This window comes from Rutilus rutilus (genome assembly GCF_951802725.1).
Source record: "Rutilus rutilus genome assembly, chromosome: 12".
NCBI classification, from domain to species: Eukaryota; Metazoa; Chordata; class Actinopteri; order Cypriniformes; family Leuciscidae; genus Rutilus; species Rutilus rutilus.
In genome coordinates, this window is record NC_140217.1 from 33,261,691 (window position 1) to 33,287,900 (window position 26,210).

At 36.9% G+C, this 26,210-nt stretch overlaps 1 protein-coding gene across 3 annotated transcripts in view; it reads right to left on the reverse strand.

The window, feature by feature from the left end:
• The window catches only part of pdzrn3b (PDZ domain containing RING finger 3b), a 91,008-nt gene that overhangs the window by 20,537 nt on the left and 44,261 nt on the right, over positions 1-26,210 (reverse strand). The window contains exon 1 of one of the 3 annotated variants that reach the window (XM_084426502.1): positions 266-599. The exons of the other annotated variants lie outside the window; for them this stretch is intronic. Within the exon in view, the coding sequence (XP_084282628.1) occupies positions 266-337 (72 nt within the window). The 5' untranslated portion in view covers positions 338-599. Of the gene's footprint in view, positions 1-265; positions 600-26,210 lie in introns of those variants that run through there. 3 annotated transcript variants of the gene reach the window in all.

Below are 26,210 nucleotides of genomic sequence, written 5' to 3' on the forward strand. Positions count from 1 at the left end.
TTCAAGCTATCCCAACCACAGTCACATAACTCAAGAATATGGACTGTCATTCTGTCAGAAAATACTTTCATAAATATGAATTAAATGTTTGTATATTATTAAAAAATGCTTGATTATCAAAAACAACTCCACATGACCATGAAATAAAAGTCCACTAAGATTCATGTATGGCACCAGCTTGAAGTTATCATACATTATTCATAAAATGATTGAGATTAATTCCAACAAACAACTTCCTGTGTGAGAAAAAAAAGAGATCAGTTACCTGGCATACTTCATACAGGAGTTTGTATTGCTCTTGAGGCTTCTGTAGAGTACAGACTCTGCACCCCATCATGGACAGATCAGACCATCTAGTTTTTCTCTTGGAGGAGAGCAGGAACTCAGTGCGCTCCCTCCCTCTGGCTCTCTCTCTCTTTCTCTGTCACATGTGGCTGCCCTCTTGACCATACACCTTCTCTTTTCTCTTCCTCCTCCTTCGTCAGTGTTTCTCACTTCCTTTATTCTGTAAGATTTGCTCAAGCTCTCCAGCAAGCATTATCATTCAGTATGAGTGTGTGCATGAAGGTCTGAGTCAGTCCCCCTCTCTGGATCGGTCTGCTTACATCGGCAACACTCTACTACTTATGCACGCCCACTCATGCATATTAAGCACTGCCTCATTGAATATTCATAAGGGGGCTGTCCTACAGTCCCGCTGTGTGTAAATGATGATTTGGGTGCATTTAAGTCTGCTCAAGATTAATTTATTACTCGTTCCACCTGATGTGACACCTGATGTGAAACGCAACGGCATTATGCCAACAACAATGACTGTCGAATGGGGTCTGATAATTATGCAAATTGAAATAATTTGACAACAATTGTTAATGCAACAAAAGAGAAGCACTCAAGTAAGATTTTCTTTTCTCCACTAATATAATTTTTCACTAAATTATAAAAAACAATGAGCAGAGTAAACATTCAGTTTTGTCTTTATTTCTGTGACCTTTGGTATACATCATGCATGAGGACTATAAAATAATAATCGGGGCAATCCTTGGGGTTTTTTAATAAGTGGGCTAACGGCCAAGCAAACAAATCTAAAGACCGAATGTTTCTTTTCACCTCAACGACCAGGCTGAGGTGACTGATGCAAAACGACACTGTGCTTTTGGTTCCATGCTAATGTATGAGTTGCCCTTTACGGCACCATAGCTGACAATAGGGCAGTGCAGACCTGGCATCGGCCGTGTCCAACACTGTGGTGCCACTCAACCAACCAAACATAGGTGCCAATTAGAAGAATGTTGAACTGTGCTGGGGCAGTGTTCCTTATTCACGCAAGGGGAACTAAGATATAATTTCATTCGCTAATAGGGCATTGCTGTACCACAGGTTGCTAGTAGGCACTCTTACTTGACAAAGAGATAATTTGCATACTCAATTTGTTAATCATGTTGCCAATTCTGCCAAGTGCGCCCCTTAATCCAAAGAACACAAACCGACCTATACAAAATAAATAAATCATTCATTTTAAAATGATACAAGTGAATTTAGGCATTACAACATTATAAATGCACAGCATGATTTAATAAAGATTTCATTTATCAGTGTTATTAATTTACTGTTTTTAAAAATAAAATTTAAGCAATGACACAAAGATCATCTAAATGCATTTGCGCAATTAAATATCCAACATCATTCAACATTGGCCGATGTATTGTGCATCTCTAGTGGTAATACAACTTAGAAGTCAAGAAACAACAAGAGTTGATATCAATGGGTATTTCGAATGCAATATATAGAGGAATAAAGAGAGCATGTTACTACTTCATGGCATGACAGGCAGTCTGTCCACATTCCACATGTGTCTTTGTATTTTCATGAACACGGTTTGCAGTCCAAAGATATCAAAAATGGCTTGCCTTGTTGTATATTCAGGGTTATTTATCAGATAAGAAAATATTATTTCAGACGTCAGTTTAAGCTGCCTCTGCCCTGTTTGAGCTATCATCTCATTGATTGGGAATGTCATGAGGGAGCAGCACAGGAAGGTAGTTGGCATGGACCATCCTTTCCTACCAGTCTCTGAGAGAGGAACTAGGATGAGAACTGAAGTGTTTCTATGTATGTTTATGTTTAATCTGGTGGTGGGATTTCCTCTGACCAGATGTTTCCATATGATACTTAACTCTCCCAGTTTCCTGCCATTTCACAGTCTAGCTCCATAGGATTATTCCACATCCAATGTTTACATCATTCCTGGACCGTCCTGTTGTCCTCTCTCAATGCAAGCATAATCCCTTTCCAACATCTCTGGTTTTGGAATGATTGACAGCCCTGAACGCTTGAGATCAAATGATATGTTATAAAAGCTCCTGGAGAAAACAAAGGACCGCAAGAAGCATCATGCCGAGCAGATAATAAGGGTTTGGTTTATTTGAAGGCACGGTACCATCATTTGGATGTCGTTCTTTCTTTTTATCATCTTCATTTTTCTATCTTCCATCCCTAGAGGTATTGTTTGGCCTTGACAGAAGCGTGTATGGATTAGCCTCTGACCTGCTTAAGGCTGAAATGATCGAAGAGATTTACAGACTCTCGACTGATCTCACCTCCAGCAAGAAGATTGCAATATAGGCACGACTCTCATACATTCAAACTTATACACTTGTACTCACAGAATAACGCCAGTGACGGCAATAATAAATAGCATACATATATATATAACAGTTTGCTGTTGTGCCAGCAGAACACTTCACCTCCTTCCCTAGGGAACTTATTTTTTTTTACCAGACTTTTGATCTTAAAAAAAAAAAAAAAAAAAAAAAAAAAAAAAAGATTTAAAAAAAATGGCCATTAGTGAAAGTAGGACTCCTGTTGCCTGAGCCAAACAAAAGAGGCAGCCCAAGTCCCAGATAATGATGTTTCTCGGGGTGTCACGAGCCACATGGGAGGTGGAGGAAGGGCCAGAGAGGAGGTGAGTTGACAGGAGGTGGCGGCGGCTACATCACCCCCACTTTAATTAAGACAACACCGGCACTGGGAGAGCACTGCCGTCCTGCCCGGGGTTTAAGCTCTGATGCAAACATTTATATTCATCGCCTGTTCCTCCAGATGTCTCGCTGTGGCCCCATTGGACCTGGTTTAACAGTTGTCTCTGTTGATGTTTTAACAGCCACAACAGGGGGGCAAGGATTCTTTGTTTAAAAAACCACACTTTGAATCCAACTCTAAGGAGGTACTTGCATTCATTTCAGGTTGAAATGTCATTATTGTATTCTTTTTATATGGTTTTATATGACATTTAAAATAAAGAGAACTTATCAATATTTTTATATATATCTTTATATTGGTATAAATAACAGCAAAACAATAATCATATAACAGTAACCACTAGGGCTGGGTTAAATATACAGATTACTCGACTTTAATCGATTCTCATTTTGAAGAACCGATATCGATTCTTAAATCCCAAGAATCAATCTTTCAGTCTATGCTGTTTTCAGTTGATGAATGAATAAAATTGTAGATATCAGTGAGCTTTGTGCTTTGTTACGTCTGATATGAAACAACTTTCAAATTCTCTCAATTTTATTACGAATTTCAAACAATAAATACCGTTTTGGCGCTCTATAATGTGACGTGACAGATCGCTGATCAAACAAAGCGGCAGCACAAAGCGCACGTGAACCGATAACCTCTGTCCCTTTACTACTAGTTACAGCACAAAATAAGCTTCAATGAACATCAGAAGGTATGTTGAAAGATAAAGTACAATTTACCCGAAATCTGTACACTGCCAAAAGACATCAATAAAAAAAGCTTGTAAAAAAAAAGTCACGTTACATTTACCTCAGAATAGCCATTCAAAACTCGTTAGTCAGCTAGAATTTTATTTTAAGTTAAATTATTTTAGCTAAATATTTAATACATATTCATTGTATCTTAAACCTTAACCTTAAATTCATCATGTTTTTAGGAGTCAAAAAATAAGTAGAAACATAATTATGTCATTAAAAATGTATTATTCTAATTATAATAAATGTATTATAATAAAAACTTCCTTATGTGCAAAATCAAGTGAGGTTCCCAGTGTACTTTACAGCATTAGTAGAGAGATTTTTTTTTCCTTGAGGAAATTTGCCATGTACTGTACCTTATAGGCCCAAATTAATCAATACCCAATATATCGATAATCCAACTGAAATGAACCGAATTGTGAAAATTGTGTTAATGCCCGCTCTAGTAACCCCATCATTTCCTGGTGTGTAACATAATTTGCATGCAGGTAACTCTTAAACCCTTAACAAATCAGCAACAATGCTCCATATGGAATTGCTCACACACTATTAGACTAATGGGGGAATTGGAAAAATTGTTGGTCTAACATGTGTTTAAGTTAATTCAAAGTAATTCATATATCTTATAAACTCAAAAGTCTACTAAACTAGTCTGGAACACCCCTTGTTTCTCAGTGACAAAAGCTGTATCTCCCTGCAACTTGAGTTGGAGATCAGAGTTCAGCCCAGGTTTGGTTGGGAGTTAATGGAGCCGTGCCCTGGCATTTCTGACGTACCACTAGGCTAAATGTCACACTATCACTCTCCCTACCGGACAGTTTAAGCTCTGCGAGGAAGAAAGAGAGATTCAAAGGTGCTCATCACACTTTTATAGCGGGGTAGAGTTTAAAGAGCAAGATACTGTTAGACATGGTGGGGGAGGAGAGGACACTGCATGGACAAACACAAGATGATGAGAACACGATAAACATGAAAGAGAAATCTCAGCACAATATCACTCGGGGAGCATTTTTAACAGTTTCTGAAAGTTTGAACGACGCAAGCTTGTGTTTCAATGATGCAGAATTAAGTATCATTTTATATATAAAAATGATATTTCAGTATCATCAAGTACCAGCCGGTCATTATCGGAAAATAAACTTTGACCAAATAAAAAAAAATTGCACAAAAAATATTATTTTAAGATAATATGACATTGAACTGAGACTTCTACCTTGAATGAAGTACCTCATACAGTTTTGACAGTCTTTGCTTGTTTGCGATGCAAGGGTAAATGAAGAACTGGTTATTTGAATAAGTACAGCATTTCTTTACTCTAAAAACACTATTATAAAGGCTAATGTTTTATGCATTTGAGGAGCGGTGAAGAGCGTCTTAGTCTAGAATCTGTCGTCGAATCAAAGTCAATACTGTCTTAAATAGCCTGTGCGTAGCACTTCAGTTTTAATAACATGGGATTTGCCAAAAAAATTTAAAAAAATAATGAGCGCCCACATAGCACAATAATCTTAATAATCTGCAAATTGATGAAAACGTACAAAATTCTCCTATAACTCCATTTGAGCTTGATTTAGGTCAGATGTCAGACATTCTTGCTGATGCTTTTATCAAAAGTAACTTTAGTAATTTTGATAAAACAATGTCTATGTTAGCATTAACAATTGTAGCAAAATTTGCTGATGTCACCAAGATGATGTAGAAAAAAATACACTATATATATATATACACATACATACACACACCCATAGAGAGAGAGAGAGAGAGAGAGAGAAAGAGAGAGAGAGAGAAAGCAAATACTATCTTCAGAAGCCATCAAGGTATCTCACAACCGAGGCACAAAAGCACACACCTGAAACTATTAAGACACCGGCAACCATTTGGAAGGATTTTTCCAGTGACAAAGCCAGAAAAAGTCCTAAAATGGGGTTGAGGACTCATAATAAATGAAGAACTGATAGTGAAAAGCTGTCAGACTCCACGCTGAAAGGATAAAAACGGATTTAGATGTGAATAAATTGGCAGAGGTGATGACAGAGGTGGGACTTAACTGAGGTAAGTTCATTCTCAGCCTCTGACTGGCACATCTAATATGTCTTCGGCCATGGCTGGATTCCAGCGAGCAGTCATTCGCCCTCGCCGGCACAAAGCGGAATTAACGACGATAATAAGGGCATTAAAATCAGGGTCTAACCTTTGCCACAATAAAACCTCCTCTCTTGCAAACCCAACCCTAATAAAACAATATTTACGGTTCATTATCTAAATGCCATGACATTCCTAACTCCCAGTGCTTGTCACCACCACTATTAGACAGGATATTAAAAGATTTGATATTCAGCTCGTGGCTCTTAATGCGCTGGGAGCGAGCTTTTATCAAGCGTTTCACAAAAGCAACGTTGCTTCTCGATCAGTTTTGCAGTATTTGGAGTCACTTAATCTGATTATACGGCAGAATCAACAACATCTGATCTTAAATTAGCACAGGCATGATCTGTATTTGTTGAATGAGGTGATTTATGAATTTAGACCTTGGCATGACAATCAGTGGTCCTCATTAGATAGAATCTGCTGCCTTCATTTAACATGTGTTTTTACCCAAAGTGATTTAGAAATAAGCAAAAATACAAGCAATTTATCATTAAGTTATAAATCATTGTTTAAATATCCCAAACAGGACAGCAGGGGCCATTGAGGTTACACACAAACCTTGTCAACATCTGAAAAAAAAAAAAAAAAAAAAAAAAAAAACCTCAGAGATTATTACATAGAAAAAAGAGGAAGAAAATAATCTGTTTAGTCTTCCAAGCATTTATGCACTGCAAGCCGATCAGGGAATTTTTAGGAGATATGTCCACTACTACAAGCTTTTGGGATTACCTCTGACATGCCCTGTACATTTCTATTCTGATTACTTATATAGGATTAATAAAAAAAATAAAAATAAAAAAAAAATAAAAAAAACACCTTAAAATGACTGCAAGATGTTGTCTTTTATAGCGAGCTCTATGGGTGATCGTGATGCTGAGCCATGTCTACTTACAATAATGTACCATTTTCACCTTTATATGACTTTGAGGGCACCACTATAAAAATCAACAGCAACAACTAAAACTAAACATTAATTTGAATCTGAAGTTATGTTTGCAATAACATAAAATAGTAACACCATAAAAACTGCATATTTTAACTGTGGTCTTACCAGGAGTTTCATTTTTAATTCATTGAAGTATATAGAAAATAATTTTCATTCATTTAAAAAAAAAAAAAAAAAAAAAAAAAAAATTGCTGTTTGGATTTAAATAGGCAAATGCTTAAGAGTCAATGATTGGATCATTATTGCAGTAATTTTTATGTTTCTTGCATATTATATGTTTGGCAACAGTTCTAACCCTAACTGATTGAGTGTGTAGCTTTTCATTTCTTAAACAACCATGTAGGAAGACACATCATGGTTATATTCCAGGATGACAATGTCAAGAATCATCAGGCTCAGATTGTGAAAGAATGGTTATAAGAGGGGCATGAAGAATCATTTTCACACATGAATTGGCACCTCTGAGTCCAGACCTTAAATTCATTGAAAGTCTTTGGGATGTGCTGGAGGAGACTTTACAGAGTGCTGGACTCTTGCATTGTCAATACAAGATCTTGACCAAATATGGATGCACATCTAGATAGAAATAAATGTTGTGATTTCATCATTGACTCTTTAAGCATTTGCCCATTTAAATCCAAACTTTTTTTTTTTTGGCCGGGCAGTGTACGTCACAATAGAAAAAAAAAGATGATCACAATATCAAATTCATACTGAACATAATTGCTCCAACAGGGTCTACAATGTCCGCTCACTTTGTGCTATCGCACTTCCTGTTTGTATTCTTCTCCAGACACATCCCCTTCAGACAATACAAATCTTGTTAGTGAGTCGCTTCAAATTAGATAACATGTCAAAGTGTAATCAGATTACAATCAAAGTGCAATTTATCAAATCTTCACACCCGATTTGCCTCTCCGCATTGAAACACAGTCGTCTAGGGGTTTAGACTGCAGTCTCTAATCATTTTAGCATTCATGAAAAATTCATTTGTAACAATTTCCATTATTCAATGTCTTATTTTCCAAAAGTTTCTGTCTGTTCTGAAGAACATGCATGAAAAAGGGGGAAAAAGAATAATGATTTTTGTTGAGTCAAATGTATTGAAAATCATCACTAGATTCTTGTTTAAAAAAAAAAACATTCAGATTAAACAGCCTTATTAATTCACGAGTGCTAATTGTGCGAAACTGTGTGTGGTAAAAACGAACAAGTGCTTTAAAGACGTTTTCAAAAGCAGAAGAACAGCGACAAAAGCTAATCAATACTGTAATTTGGGAGCTTTTGAGTGTATTTGTTGTTTCTTTCAAATGTCTTTAAGAAAAACCACCAGCAACAAAGCGCCGGTTTCCCCATTAGCGAACGCCGCAGTGTTCCCTTACTCCAGGGTTATTAGCGTGGCTCTAATTCCCTAAGAGCTGTTGTCCCCATACAGAGCTGTCTGTTTGTTTGAAGATAATTTTACCCTTCACATAGCCCCTCTTTCCTTGCTGAGAATGGGGGAGGAATGGTTGTATGAGGCTTTTAAAAAGACCCAGCTCCTATAATTTTCATCCAATTCAAACTTCATTTGTGCTGAAGTACTCTGCAAATGCTGTCATTATGGCATACAATACTATGGCTCAGTTAGAGGGGCATCAGACTCCATTAAGCAGGGGAACAGAGGAGTGTCTTAACCTTCGGCTGTCAGACAAAGAAAGAACGTGAGTGAGTGAGTGAGCCAAAGAGTGAGAGAGAGTGTGTTTTGCAAATAGAAAAATGAGCATCTCCACCAGCCAATATGTGCCACACAGTTGCTAACATGCCAATCTGACACAGTTCAATGCCTAAGGGGAGACAACACCTTTCTGTGTGTGTGTGCTAACAGACTGATACCTCCTAATGAGTGTTGAGACATTAGCCTATAGATAGGACAGTTTTTATGTTGTCTGAAGAATCACAGGGAACAGTTTATGTGAAATATAGGTTTATGCACAATGCACTCCTCTAACACACAAACACTAGACAAAGACATTTACCTCAAGAATACAATCTAGCTGTTAACTTCAAAAAACGATCAAATGAAAGACACAAGAGGGGAGACAATACAATTCATTACATTTATATTTCACACACACACACACACACACACACACACACACACACACACACACACACACACACACACACACACACACACACACACACACACACACACACAGTTTAATAATTAAATTAATAAAAAAAAACCATTAATATCACATTATCAAATTTCATTTTTTCCATATGCTATAAGCTATATATTTATATAAAGCATTCTAAACAATATATGTTAAATATAAATTAATAATATACAACAATTAATAATAAAAAGAAAATGTAAATAAAAATAAATTTGAACAAATGCAATGTAATATAATATAATAATGTAATATATTTAAATTAAAATAGATCTTAATATATATTATATTAATTTCTTACATAAAACATTATATTATTAATAAAGGTAATGTATTATCATAATAACAGTATTATTTATTAAATCATTAAACATTTATTGTATTATTTTATTTTACGTTCTGAATTAATTTACTGTATTTTGCTATGTTTTCTTCTATACTTATCTCGTTGCAATTTTGCAAAACATTGGGAATGCAAATATAAAGTCTTTTAAAGAAAAAAACTAATATAAACAAAATGGACTGGAAAGGAGACAGAGAAACAGACGGAGAGAAATTTTTTACGTATATAGCGTACCACACTCAACTTTTACCCATAAGCCATCAAACACTTTCAGTTCAAGGCAGGTTTAAGACCGAACCTCATACACACAGAGGATTCCTCACGTAACCCAGTCTCTATGGAATATAAATCACTGCGTCTCTCTCTGAATTTGCCTTTTCTAATGGAGTCATAGTCAGTGAGGCATATCCTCTCTCTCCTGACTGCTTTTTCTGTCACATGTTTTCAATTACTATTGCCAGAACACACAAAGAGAACCAGTGCCATAATTCAATAAGGACACAAAGGGAAGAGGGCAGGAGGAGCCCCCCTCATTGTCACCGTAACGGGTGAGTGACAGTGGCCGTTCTGCATCTTTCTCCCAGAAACCATAACAATGAATTCTAACTTTGTACCCGCCATTCAAATGTTGACACTGGGACCTCACAGGGCCTTCAGGGGTTGTGTTATATGCGAGGGTGTGTGTATAGATGTGTGATGGGGCGGAGAGAAAGGGTCTTTGACCGTGGCCCTCTAAAACAGCATGCCTTTTAAAAAAAGACACACACTTGGCAGCTGATCCACAGCTCTCACATATACTGAAGCAGAACAGCACACAAAATACAATAATTGATGACGAATATATTAAATGAAGCTCAACACTTTAAATAATTCATATCTCATGCTAAAATGCCCCAATCAAATTAGCTCCTACATGTTAAAGCTATATTAGTGAACCGATCATTTAACTGTAGTGTGCATGTCTGTTCAAATCTTGTTTGATGCAACCAAACAATGCAAAGTTATAAAATATTTGCAACCTTTTTTTTTTTTTTTTTTTTTTGCAGCTACTACGTACTATTCATGGCAAATCTGATCTGTCCAGGTATTTAAAAAATACCAGAACAAATTGTTCGGCATTAAAACAAAAGAATTATCATAGTATATAATATATTAAAGAGTATTCAGACACTTAAAAATAAAGGTTCTTTATTGACATCCATAGTTCCATGAACAACTTTTAACATATATGAAAACTTTCATTCTTTATAGTGGAAAAATATTCTTTATATCATTAATATTCTCCACACTCAAGAAAAATAAAGTTCTTCTGTGGCACTGCTGTGAAAACCCACTTTTTTATTTTATTTTTAAGAATAGAACCAGCTAGCCAATTTTATATGGTTTCTAACTGGTCAAATCAGGTCCTTAATGGTCTTTTTCTGGTCTAAAGTTGTTGATGAGCGAGACTACCTGTACCATAAGTGGACTTGGTAGACAATCTTGATACCATGTTACAAAAAACAGCTTAAACTATGATCCAGCAGAGGTATGAATGATGCAGAAATATGAACAAAGTAAACAGTTCACATCATAATGGCCAAAGGATCAATGAAAAAACAAACAAAACATGTATCTATGCATACTGCATACTATCCATAAATGAGACTAGTCAAAACTAGACTAGAACAGGTGTTTCATTGAATATGGGATCCATCATACTACTGATTCAGAAAGGATATAGTGTGTTTACAATCTCCTAAACCAACCTGATCCATTTGCTTAATCAAATTCCCTCATCCTTTCTTTCTTTCTTTGTTTTTTCTCGTTCTCTCTCAGCGGGGACTGAGGAGTGCTGTTCTGTTCAGTTATATTAGTGTCTTGGGCATGATGGAGATTCATTACTAAGAACTCTGCCTTGATGTTTCTTCACAGCTCACCAAACACCAGCCCCCTAATGTGACAAACAGGTGTGCAGTGATCTCTCTCTCTCTCCACACACACACACATACACAGCTCTTAACCTGCTCAACATATTCCACTGTTCACCAACAAAACCAAGTGAAAAAGAACCAATGAAATGATGAGGGCTTCAATCAAACTAGAAAACATATACTGTACCTCTAACCTAAAAAAAATAAAAAAATAAAAACTCTAACCTAACTAAAAGAAAGTCTTGTTGCTACTGTGGTCTTTATGCAAGTGAGAGCTTAAATTACTTCCTCAGAGCAGCCTTTATGTCGCTGGGTATTTGGAGAGAGAGAGATAGAGAGAGAGAGAGACAGAGCTCAAGTGAAGTGGGCCTTTTGTTGGTCTGTAATGCGATTATCATGACGGCTTCACTGTAGAACCAGGTTAGGCAAAATGGCAGGTTCAGCCATCATGAACTGACGAGTGCATCAGCAAAAGAAGAGGTTCATCTGAACAACAGAGATTAACTCAAGATTATATCACAAATCCAATCGGGTGACCTGTGATTTAAGGCATCCATTTATTTGTATCTTATTCACTGCTCTGTCTGTACATTGTGATGCATACAACTTAAGAACTGACTTGTTAAATGTCAATGTTACAATCTCTCCCTGACAAAAATCTTGGTTTCATACTCAATGAACATTCACATAAGATGAACTAATACAAAGAAGATGAATGGGCATGTCATTATCAGTACTTATATATGAATTGTCGATGTAAACAGAAGCTCATGCAGAGTACATGGAAATATCATTTTAGTTCATAATCAAATTATGATCAATATATCACTTTAAAGTGTTAAGATTAGAGCTTTATAGATAGTAATGATAGAAGAACTTATTTTTGAAGTTTTAGCTCCCCCTATAGGTAGCAAGCTTTAGCAAGCAAGCACAACAAACAGTGGCGTGACCAAATATCCATGATTGGGAAGTTAAGGGTCATTACAAACACATTTGACTGACCACTATTGTGAATACTGGGGCAACTACAACCCCAATAGTAAAAAATGGGGAGGGGAAAAAAAGGAAAAAGAAAGTTTTAACTCATGTAATATAATATTAAAGGGTTAGTTCACCCAAAAAAGAAAATTCTGTCAGTAATTACTCAACCTCATGTTGTTCCAACCCCGTAAGACTTTCGTTCATCTTCGGAACACAAATTAAGATATTTTTGATTAAATCTGAAAGCTGGCTCACTCCTTCATAGGCTTCTAGGTAATTTCATTCTGCCGGTCCAGAAAAGTTAGTAAAAAACATTGTTAAAATAGTCCAAGTGACTACAGTGGCTCAACCTTAAGTTGACCCATTATAGGTTTTTATATAAATACATTTAGATTGATTTGGGACACTTTTCCTCAGCCATCTCAATGGCAAAAAGTGTCCCAATCAATCTGAATTCACCCCATATGGATTGTGGACCATGCAGATGTGGCTCGTCTGTAGGGCAGGCTCCAATATTCATCCAAAAGACCTCTATATAAACTGAATCAATAATGAACTGTAAATATGTTCAGCATTCTGTAACAAATATTTTCAGATTTTCTAGACTATTTCAAGCTGTAAAGTGAGCAGGATATATTCATTTAGCGTATGGCTTCGTCAGGCATGTATCATGATGCTAGCGGGGATATAGTGGGTGCCTGAGTTTTCAGTGATTAGAATATAATTTATAATATGTTTATAATAAACCAGCACTAAGACCCAGAATCTGCCCTACCTAAATTCATGATCAGGAGCTGCTACTGCTACCAGGTAATCGCTGATCGCTGAGAAGTTTAGACCATCTACCTCTTTCAATATAGCCTATATACACAATGCTTCTTGAGGGGAAACAAAAATATGTGACTAAACTTCTTCTAACCAAGGTGAATCATAGGTGTGAATATGTTGGGTGTGAAAGAGGGTGAGAGAGGGAGAAAAATGTATGTCTGTGAAAAGAGAGTGGAAAGTTGACAGTGTCCGGGAGTTTATAGCAAACTGAGAATCTGTGCAAATAGTATCAACAAGAGAGCAAATCCCAGACAGATAGAGAGAGAGAGAGAAAGAAAGAGAGAGCAGGTGGAGGAGTTCTACTGTTTGCTTGCTACATTCAACAGCATCTCATAAATCTTCCCTGCACTCATCACAACACACAGAACACACCGGATGTCTATTCCCTGCTCTCCCATGTGATTCCCCTCTTTATCTTCACTGAAGGTCCTTTCTTTACCTGTCTCGAAGTCTGTGATCTTTTTGTCTTTCTCGCACTCTTTCTTTCTATGGTGTTCTGTTGTGCTTTCTCCTATCTCTACCCACTCCACTTCCTCTGAATCTCTCTCAGATTTCATTCTCATGAACCCCCTCTGAGTCCATCTGGACATACAGTGTGTGAATCATCCAGTGTGTAACTCGGCTCTCAGAAGATGTCAGACCGCCAAATATCCAAACAGGTCTTCCTCTCATTAACACTCACTTTCCCAAAAGCTTCTGTACCTCTCTCAGTAAGAACAATAAGAATCTGTAAGTGTGTGTTGTGTGTCTGCAAACACAGAATCTCTTCATAAGGAGCAACACCAGTTCAAAGGCAAACTGCTGTGTTATCAGCATTTACAGTCAAAAAGGATAAAAATCAATTGAAATAATATTGGATTGTGCTAAATATGGTGTAAGAAAGGTTTATAGCTCACAAAAAAAAAACATAAAATCACCTTAAACATGATTATATTTAAAATGATATCAGGAATAAATCAGAATATTCTCCCTTGTTCTAAAACTTCACGGAGAAACAAGCATTTAAAAGCATTTCTATCACTTCTGCCTGCATTCTTCTCAAACATCTTTAGACAAAGACAAATGGGCTCCTCTCCACAAAAGCACGGCCGATCTTTCTCTTTACTGTTTGCTGAGTTAAACACAGCCCTTGAGGCAAGCAAAAGAGCATTCTGTGATGTGTGCTGGTTGTTTGGGGTCAGATACAGAACAAATGTCAGCGTCTGCTCTGAGCTTGACCCTCAGATTCCTCAAGCCATACAATTGTACATTACACTTAACAAACACTGTCAGAAACCAAAACAGTCCGCCTGACAATTCAAGCTCTTCAAACACAGACAGACCCTATATTAAACACAATGACTCTCAGAAAAGAAAGTCAGCGACTAGAGAGATAAAAGCCTTGTGAAGCATGCAGAGCAAAGTGAATCATGTCACTACAATGACAGCTGCACTAAACTGTTCTGTTTCTCTCCCCCAAGTATGTGGTGATGAGCTTTGTTACTGATGAACTGAACTGTTAAGGCCCGTTCTCACCAAGAACGATAACTATAACGATAACTATATTAGCGAATACACCAGCGGATGAAGTTAAGAATTTAATGTAGTAGTGACCTTTACAAAATGTAATGTGGTGATTTCATAACACGATGGTATCATCATGATATACTGCACATTCATATGCAATGGTATTTATATGGTACTCCAATGTAATTCAAAAGTATACCACAGTATCACTACAATAGCATTGGCCCGAAAAACATGGCAATACCACAGTAATTGATTGGAAAGTGTTGACAAAAGCAAACTGCAAAAGAGTCAAATTGGTAAGTGCAAATACAAATGTAAGGTCTTATATCTTTTAAACACTCACTTAAATAAATAAATGGTTGGTTTTAAATTTGAAAACACTTTCTAAAATAGATATATATATATTAAAATAAAATAATAAATATTAGTTACTATTGGTAACTTATTACTATAAGTTTGTTTTATGGACATGGTAATGGTAATTTTTTAAACAAATATTTGTAAGAGTCATACATTTTGATAACCAAGAATCGGCCATTAAACTACAATTCAGGTAAATAAATTCTCCCCAAAATAAAATGAATTCTGCATGTATGGGTGCTGCGAGTGTTTGAGGTTGCTGAAAAACTGATTTGTCCACTAGAGGGATCTCCTCTCCTCCGGTCTAATTCATCTCCAGTGGAACGGTTGAATCCAGACAGCCTCTTGGCAAAAGGCAGGGCAAACAACATCACATTCTCTCAGTCTCTTAAAAACAAGACATTGTAACAGGTCAACAGAGACCTGCCTCAACAGACAACAGCCCAACTTAAAGGCCAAAGCACATTTTTCAGTGAGCACATAAACATTTTACAGTAACGGCACACCTGGCACCTGACAGCCTGTAAATCCTCTCGCTCTGACAGAAACAGTTGTGTAATGTACAGTTGGGTCCACTTTGTTGGAAAATACACATGGTAATGCAATATTTGCCACAATAATGCTTAAACTAACTAGTGTTTGTGTTTTGGCACAGATGAGGCAAAAAGGCCTGATATGCATTTTTGACTGAAGCTTCATGGCTGTGTTCAAGGATACACAAATTCTTTGAGCATTTTAAGACCTTGAACCCAGACACATAAACTTGCGACAAGTCTGATGTCACTGATTTGACACAACATATGGAAAGAGAGAAAAAGAGCTCTCAAATGCCAATCAAAGTTTGTTCAATTCAAAACATTCAATCAGGTTGTCAAACCATTATTAACTTAATAAACAACTTACATTTCTGTCTGTTCTACACATGGTTTAAGAACAATTGCAAAAGACTTGGAGACCAAGCAATAGCACAGAATATTAAATAATTTACTACCGTTCAAAAGTTTGAGGTTGTAAAGATGTTTACTGTTTTTAATAAGTCTCTTATGCTTACTAAGGATGCTTTTGAACAAAAATACAGATAGGCTACAGTAAAAACGGTAACTTTATGAAATATTATGTTACATAATTATATAATATATTATAAATAACTATATTACACAATAAAAAAAAAAAAAAAAAAAAAAAATCAGCAGACATTACTCCAGTCTTCAGTGTCACACGATCCTTCAGAAATCATTCTCATCAACAGTTATGCTGCTTAATATTTTTGTGGAAACTGATATTTTTTTAGGATTCTTTGATAAATAGAAAGTTAAAAAGAACAGCATTTATTTAAAATAGAAATCTTTTGTAAGATTATTACTGTCCCTTTTGATCAATTTAATGTTAATGTAGTAGTAATATATTTTTCAGGAAAAGAAAAATCTTACTGACCCCAAACTTTAAATATGAATATTGAATGTATCCAAGACAGATGGGAGACTATGAATATCCTTATATCTCAGTTCATTTCAGGTTTATTACATTCTTCCTTAAGACTAGAGCAGCTGGGTGCAAGAGCTCTAGCAGAATGTTTATGTGTATGTGTGTACAGTTACCATACCACACCACACAAACATCTCTCTCCCATCATGCAGCACAGAGACAGCTCTGTCTCCTATGGAGCTTATCATATATAGAGCAGATTGTGCATTTAAGCAAGAAGACAAATTTGAAGGAATTATAATATGATAGAAAAAGAACAGTATGAAGTACTATTAAAGCAATCTCCAAAACTGGGCTAGAGTTCAAAACCTGCTAGCCAATGAAAAAATACCATTTTACTGAAGCTAAGTTGCAAAAACATCTTGTTACAACAACATCAGACATTAAAACATTCCCATGTCCGCCCACATTCAGATGTTAGAAACACCTATTCAGTGTTTAAAAACTTGGCCTGCAGTCTTTTCTACGGTAAAATGATAGTTCACCCAAAAAACAAAGATTCTGTCATCATTTATTCATCCTCGTCATTCCAAACCTGTATGACTTTCTTTTACAGAACAAAAAAAAATATATATATTTTGAAGCATGCTGGCAACCAAATATACGTGAGTCGTGCAGGAAAAATGAGTCGGAAATGCGCATAATTACGAGCTACAGGCAAAACAAGGGAAAATGTTGAATTTTAGGTTTTCACAAAAAAGTATATTTATTTGTACATTTTCTGAAAGAGTACTCTTTCCCTATGAAAATTGCAGTTTTTCTCTGCTTGCTTCTCGACGACTGGCGTTTTCCCTCAGCACAAGTTCGGTATTGTTTTAAAGTGCAGCATTACAACTTTGTGAATATTCATAGCGAATTTTCAAGTTTGAATCAATGAAATGGGATTTTCAAACTCATGCTGATGTAAGCTAAATTATTTAACGTGCGCTGACTGACAGAGACGAAGTGTGCACACAAAGACGGATCAGACGTGCGATCCCGATATACACATATAGCAACGCATTCTCATCCTAGGGCGTCATATACTGACGCTTTTGACATTTCGTCTACATCGAACGCACATGGCACCCTTTAGCGTCAATATGACACGCACAGAGCTTTGTTCGGTTATGGGTAGGGTTTAGGTCTGGGGTAGGGTTAGGGGTAGACCGCTAGGAGGCGCCTTCTGGCCCATATCTATCTGCGTCTCATATTGACGCTAAAGGGTGCCATGTGCGTTCGATGTAGACGAAATGTCAAAAGCGTCAGTATATGACGCCTTGGGACACAGAATTACAGTATTTCAAAATATCTGTCTTGGCGAGTATTCACCCAAAAATGATCTGTTATGTCTTAAATTAATATTTGGTTAACTGTTGGGGGAAAACATCTGATGTGTAACATTATATTATATCTGTGCAGTACAGTAGGTCTTAAGGCTATCTGTCTCATTCACGTTAATCAAACAATTGTTGTATCATGGGGAAAAAAAGTTGAATACAGACTTTTCCTATAGATATTTGTGTTTGACTTGGTGTGTGCCAAATATGGTGTTATTACCGGGATTTTACAGTTTGGTTGCTAGGTGATTTTGTTTTGGAACCTTCAGAAAACTCGATTTTTCTCAAAACTGACTTTGCTGTCTTTATCGACTTCAAATAGGTGTAGCTCTTTTTTTTTCTTTTTTTTTCAGATTCCAACAAATCATACACCATTTGTGAAAATTACAATAACTCATTTTTGATAATATGCTCATTGCGACTCATTTAGCCAGTATAGGTCACATATATGTTCAATAGAAGAAACAGTGTCATACATTTTTGCAACAACATGAGGGTGAGTAAATGATGACAGTATTTTCATTTGTGGGTGAACTATCCCTTTAAGGAAGAAGTGTGATAGATACTATTATTTGTAATTATGAGTAAATAAGAAAAGTCCAGCAAAGATGTTCTCTCAAGTCTCATTCACGCTAACATTCATTTATGAGTCACAACCTTTCACAGCCTTTGTCTTTTTTGGAACTTGTCTATTGATTTTCATTGTATGGAAAAGAGCAGCCTTATCATTCTGCTTAACAGCTCTAAAAAAAAAAAATGAATACAGGTCTAGAATGACATGAGGGCGAGTAAATTATAACACAATTTTCATTTCTGGGTGTCCTATTCCTTTAATAGGCTGAAATGCCATGATCCCTGTTTTTCTTCTGTCTCTGTGCGGCATTAGAACTCCGGCGCTGCTGTTGCTAGTCTGCAAAAGTGTGGGTCTATGCATAAGTGTGTCCTACTTGCCGTATGGTGTGTGGCTTGGCCTCACAGAGACAGGAAAGGGAACCAAATGTGGCCACGGCAGCATGGAGTCCAGCAGCCTACAGTAAACAGCTCTTTCCCAAACAGTCCTGTAGAAACACCAGTAATCCCCACCACTCGAAGACAGGCCATCTGTGGCATAGAAAAACAGCATCTACAACGACAACCGGAGCTGTGTGTGTGTGTGTGTGTGTGTGTTACTGCGTGTTTCTGTGAGGGGGGAGGCTAAGTATACAAGACCTAGCTTTGCTAAACTTCTCTTTCTTGGAAGAAAGTTTGGTACCACAGTCTCTGAAAATACCCCTCATGTGTGAGGCACTCGGATGAAGCCAAGTGCTGTAAAGACTGTTTGGAAAAACTATGTTTTCTTTGCTAAATTAAAGTCCACACAGTGACATCACTACCTCCTTTGAGACAACTTTATTATTGGTGCCTGATATTGCCATTCTTCATAGATATGGTTTGAGGTATGTTCAAATCTCTAATCCTAAGAACTAAAGTTGTGATGTAGTAGTGATAGTTCTATTCATTGGCTGTTGATTAGATGAAAGCAGATCCAATCCAACTGTGAGTTTGCAGTCGATCACGTGATAGAAGTTTCCTTTCACCAGAACAAAGAGTTGACATTTTGATTAGAAATTCAGAGATCAGTTTCTTTTTTTCACCCCTTGAACATTTAAATGGGAGAACAAATCAGTCTCAGACACTGAAGTATGAGACCAAGATATCACAGAGACTTGGGCAACCACCTCACAACAAACTGCATTGACAACCACTAACACCACCCTAGAATCATTGTGTGGAATTTTGTATTGGCAAACACCACATTTTCTTCATAAAATGTAAAGATCTACTTCATTATTTTAGCTTCAAACAATAAGACTTTGTATACCATATGCAAGGCAATATATTCTCTGCAGTTTACCTATATGTTTTGCTTTGCTTTGGACTAAGTTACATTTTAACTTGGAATAATAACTTCACTAACTAGAAAGGCTCTGATGTTAGTCATTTCGCACAGTGATGGAGGTTAATACGGGCAGCTCATGCAGTCAGACAACAGACCTCCCTCTAAACTTGAAGAGAGCCATAAAATGCAAGAAATCAACCAATAGTGATGGCTTTTTATTTGGATAACACAAAAAACATAAAAAATAAATAAATAAATCACAATTCTGTCAACTTCACTGCGCTTGATGTAAATTCAGTAAGACACATTCTTGGTAAAGTCAAGAATTCATGAGCCAAAAGTTTCTCAAAGGGAAACACTTTTCACTTGCCGCGTTGATTGATTAACATTGAATAGTTCAATAATCACAAACCTTCAGCTCTTGCAGTGTTCACCTCAAATACATGTCCATCAGCTTTGAGTGATTATATTGCCCCTAGCTGGCATGGGTCAAAGGTTGGCGTGGATCATTACATGTGTGAGCACATATAAGTGTAACGAGCAGGAGGCAAAGATCAATGTCTGATCCAGATCAGTCTGTTAAGTCTTAACACAAGATTACGCCCAGTGCGCCTGCTGCGGTGAAAGAGAGCGCAGATCTAAATCACCCCAGAGACATGAAACAGGAAATGTGTGGACACTAATGATTCTAGTTATGCAGGCCAAATGGTCAGTCACGTGAGAAACAGACCAAAAAAGAAAAAAAATCCTTCACACTGAAGGTTCATTTTTATATTTAGGGATTTTAAAAAAAATCGTATGTAAACGCAACAGTTATAGCAAGGGACGCATGCATATAGTAATTCTGGATAATATAAAGTCATAATTAAAGATATCTTGAAGCCGATAACCAATACGATGGTTGATATTTGATCTCTTAAAAAAAAGGATGTATTCTTGTTAAAAGTATGTATGTGCTTCAAAAATGTATATAAAAAAACTGATATTTATATATGAGGCTCTGAGTAATCAAATAGAATAATACAAAACAAAATGAATACACTGATTACAATGGTCAAATTTATCTGCCGATACCCACACTTGCTTTATATCATGCATTCCTGCAAAGAGCTGCAATGTGAAAGAACAAGTGAGGTAATCCTTCTTTCTGTGTAATGCCCAGTAGATAGCTTTTGAAAATGATACTTTAATACTGTACTTATCAGCATCTTACAATGCTACTTATCCATTCTCCTTTCCCTAATTCCCCATGTGTCCAATTAACAAATTAACCGCTTTGCACCTTGATCTCTGATCAGGTCTTGAGTGCAGTTGGTGCTGTGACCTCTGCAATTACAGTAATCCCCCTTTACACCCATACTACAGCCGCTTCCCATCCGGCAGTGCAGGGGGAACGTCAGGTGTGCTCCAGCAGATTAGCGCTAATCTGCTTTCTAATGAAAGCTGGAGTATACAGCAGGGGTGGACCACGGGCCTCATACCGCCTTTGAAGTCAGATCAGTGGGGTGGAATAAAAGGCATTCCCACTGATGGAGGAGATCCAGGGGGGCAGGAGCCTGACTCTAGACCTGACTCAAGGGCTGATAAGGCACGTCTGGGATTAGCGGATCCTTTTGCACCCCCTGCAACTCTTAATTTCGCCGTCTCGGTTTGCCCGTCTCCCTCTGCCTCGGCTTTTAATTGAATTAATGTTAGAACATCTCAAGATCTTTGATGTGCCCATAAAGGAATTTCTGAATGAAGATTTTTTTTCTTGGATGACATCCAACTTCTTTTATAAAGGTCAGCGAGAAAAAGAAAGGCTAAAGTAGAGAGAGAACATATAAGGAGGAGGGGAATATCAAAAAGCCTAAACAGAGCCCAGAGCTAGCACAGAATGAAGGTCATAATAGTACAAAAAACAGAAGGAAACTCAAGACTCTACAGAGACCACCGTAATAGAACAGACCCCATAACCAGAAGTATATCACTGGAAATGTAAATTGTAACACTAGCACACCATCTTAAATAACCTTAAACAATCCACCAGGGATTCCAAAGAAAACTCGAAAAAATTCCGTCCCGTTCTCGTTCCCTGCAAAGCGTACTTGTCTTGGACGCAGCGCACACACAGGCAGATTTGTGCTGCGTTAATGCACAAATGACTGCATTGCCCATATGCCTCGACCACTCGGTCTGCAGAAGAGGTCGAGCATCATATCCGCCACCTAAAAAAGTAATCTCATTCACCTTCATGCATGTCTAAAATTAAATTGCCCTTAGCTGTTTTGTGCCATTTTTACTTTCTCTTCTTCCTAAAAACACCCCAAACTTACCTACAACTCAAGCATTTTGAAGAAACTTTAAGATGCTTTTTCAATAAAATGACAGTTTATAGTAAGGTTAATGTTAGGTTTATATTAAAAGGTTAAAGGTTAAATTAAGGTTAATATTGTTTAAGGTTAATATTCAACAATATTATTGATCTGCCTGCATTGACACCATTATATGAGAACTGAACTGAGCTGGACGATGACATCACTGTTTTCTCCAGAGCGGCTGTATAGATGAATGAACTAAATTAATCACTTTTTTACAACAGAAATGAATCATCACTGAACTTAAAGGCAGGGTAGGTAGAAATGGTCTAAAAATTTTATTTTTCAAATTTGTTTAAACTTTATGTACATATCAATACATAATTAAAATGTAAGTACTCTGAAAAAGAAAGTATCAAAATCGAGTGTCTGTAGACCTCTCACGACTGTTTTAAAGACATCTCATTATTTCCATTCACTCCACCCCCTCATTTCTGTGCTTCTTCCAAAGCCACGCCCCCAAAACACATGAACGCGCGACTCCGACCGCTGAGCTAGAGGACGCATTATTTACCTGAGACAAGCGGAGGGGAAGGGGCATTTTTTTGCCTGGTTTGCCTTCACTAACTGCATATGCCGGTACTGTAAATTTAGATTGCTCTTTCTCTGCCATTGTTTTGGTATTCCTAGGTTCAGTGCCTTCTTCTTCTTCTTCGATAGATTTTATTGGCAGCTTGCAAACATAGTGCATTACCGCCATCTACTGGACGGAGGTGTGATCAGGTTCCGTGCCTCTCGCACTCCTCAAATCAAACGGTCGCGCGCAAGTGGGCAGGTGCTGTGTGGCAAAAGGGTGGTTGCCATGGTTGCGAGAGAGTGACAGTCGCCTAAGCCAATCCTTTGATTCGTCCCGAATCGAAATAATGAGCTGTGTTTAATACAGATTAAACGGTCTAGAGTCACTTGATTTTTATACTCTTTTTTTCAGAGTTCTTACATTTTAATTATGTATTGATATATATAGAAAGTTTTAACAAATTTGGATCTTTAATTTTTAATAAATCCTACCTACCCTGCCTTTAATGACAGTGGGCAATGACACTATTCTTCTAGATCTGCTGTATAGCCGAAACAAACTCTGTTGCATTATTATCACTGTAAAGCTGCTTTGAAACAATCTGTATTGTAAAAAGAGCTATATAAATAAAGGTGACTTGAGTTGGGCTGTCAAGCTCAAAAGAACGCCATGAAAGCACAATAAAGAAGTCTAAATTAGATTTTTTACCCCCAAGTCTTCTAAAGTTGTTCTGAACAGATACAAATTTAAGTCACTGGTCTCTCTGAAATCTGATTATTCATGCAACTCTCAAATCAAATATTGCACGTGTTGTACTTATGGTTTGACATCATGAAGTTTGGTCACAAGACAGCAAGAACTCATTCATTTGATGTTGTAGACATGTTTCTTTTATTTCTTAAAATTTATACTTGAATTTGTTCAATGTAAAAAAAAAAAAAAAAAAAAAAAAAAAATAGCATACAGGTTTGAAATGACATGAGGGTGAGTAAACAATGACAGAATCTTCATGTTGGGATGAACTGTGCCATTAGCTTGAGAGATTCCAATGCCACAGTTCAGGGTTGATTCCTCAAACATGATAGAAGGACAGATAAAGCAAAATATAAGGAGATATTAGAGCTCAGCCAAAGACATCAAGAGCCTCCCCAATGTCCCACTCAACCAATGCTATCCTCGGTTTCTGTGTTTCTCTTTGCATTTACAATCTTCAATCCACACGCTCCTGTACACAGTAAATTACCATCTTTGTACAGAAATAGAACAGGATGGATGCTAAGGACTCGTTCTTGGAAATCAGAAGTGCTGGTCCGAGCAGAGCTGGACTGAGGGCACAGTGGAAAAAACATAAGAAAAACCAGCTGACTTAAGTTTCATGTCAATCAGAGAAGAAACTGTCCATGAACGCTGCCCAAGCCAGCAACAGTAAAAGGGTAAAAATATTACCTGACCTGAGGCATATACTTACTTCTAAAAGAACTACGTTTTTATTTCAAGGGAGGACTGAAATAAACGTTTTATATGATATATGCAGCACATCAGGGATTCTATTTTTTATATACTGTATATATATTTTATTATTTTTTAATCATCTTAAAATTGCAGTGCTCCATCTTAGAATTGGATTTTGACTTTCATTTTATTTGGAGTTTATTTGTCCTTGATTTGGTGCAACAATACGTAGGTCTGTGTTAATGTCTGTTGTGGCACTTAAAGGGTTAGTTTACCCAAAAATGAAAATTATTACATAATTTACTCACCCTCAAGCCATCCTAGGTGTATATGACTTTCTTCTTCAGCCAAACACAATCAGAGTTATGTTAAAAAAATAAAGTTTTTGAAGCTCCAAAAAACGCATCCATCCATCATAAAAGTAATGCATACAGCTCCAGGGGGTTAATAATGGCATTCTGAAGAGAAGTGATGTGTTTTTGTAAGAAAAATATCCATATTTATAACTTTATAAACTATAATCACTGGCTTCCGGTAATGGCCGTTGGCGAGTCTAGTTTCCGCGGAAGATGACCTCTGACCAGACGCATGACATAGGATGAGGAGTAGCATAAGCTTAAGAGTAAGCATCATTTTCATATTTGGGTGAACTAACCCTTTAAAGCAGACAGTAGATCTCAACCTTTTTGACTTTATGTAATGGCTGCTGAAAAAAATCAGCTTTGAAATAATAAGTTGTTGCACTTTAAAATATATTACAATAGAAAACAGTTATTTTGAATTATAATAATATGTCACAATAATATACGGCCGACTATACTGGCCCATCACTACTGCACTACATTGACTACAAAAAAGAGAAAGAGAATGAGAAAAATGAGAAGTTCATATGAGCCAACCATGGCAGCAGATGGCTATGGACGGAGTGAGTAAACGTAATTGTCTTCACTATGTGCACCAGTTAGGCCTCTTATTCAATCTCTTCTCACTACATACAAATATAGTCTCACATCTTCTATCCAGCTGATTCCTCTTGTTTCGGCCTTTTGCCTGGAGCTTTGAAACTCCTCTGAAGTTTGCAGGGTCGTTTGTTCGCCCCATGAATTGTTATTTTCACCCTCAAGTTCTTTGAGTTCTCCTCTTAATAAACCCAACCCAATCCATCATAATTCTACACAAAGCTTCAGACACGTCCTTCTGTTTGTCTCGACCCAGAGTACTGAAAGTTCAACACCACATCTAGAGAAGCATGCAAGCAGGAAGTCCACACGCATGTCACTCATGCACTCTCCCATCAACCCCTGCTCTCTGAGAAAACAAGACCAGTTCCAAAAACTACTGCTCAGCTGCCACTAGTTATCTTACATCATTAGAGCTCTTGCTCGGCCATTCTATTTTATTTTCTACCTATAATTCTCACTGTCACGGCCCAGACCAAACATTATAAACACAATTAAGTGAGGTGACCATCTGTTCTGTTTTTACTCTGTGAGGATGTTTATGCCAAACTGGCTGACCGTGACTATTCTCAGAACATTTAGTTAAACAAATAATCTAAAATGTCTCTAAATACTGTTGGGTGAATTGCTCCATTTGAGAAATCTCGCAAGGGTTGACTGCATTAAATTCTACAATTATAAAATATATATGTTGGTACAATGGAACAAAAATGAAAAATCACAGCAATTAACAAAGCATTTATGGTCTGGAATAGACACATTTTGGTTTGGAAAGAAAAATAAGTCCATGGCGTGATCGTTTTGTGGCATTAAGACATTGGTAAGCAGGAAAACATACTTTTCTAATCCAAGATTCAAATATTAAGTTCCAAGTGGCTCATTGATGTGGGTGATTTCAATAAAACAATACGAAAAAAGAAGATTTGAAATAAGTTAAGAAGTTGGCAGGATTTTAGTCCTACAACCCTAACCCTTTAGTTAGTAAACAACCCTTAACAAACTGCTAGTTGTAGCTAATTGCAAAACTAACTAAAACCAACTAATTAAGCAGAAAAATAGACAATGAAGTACAACTTTCCTGAAGCCTACAGTGACCTCACCAAGTAGGACACATTTCTGGATCAACATCTTTGTTGGTCCTGGAACAACATTAATCAATTTAGAGTTTAGGGTTAGGTTTTATGGTTGGGGTTAGGGTTAAGGCTGAGGTTTGGGCTTCAACAACATTCTTATCAACCTATCATTTGGTATAAAGAGTAGTTATTGGTTA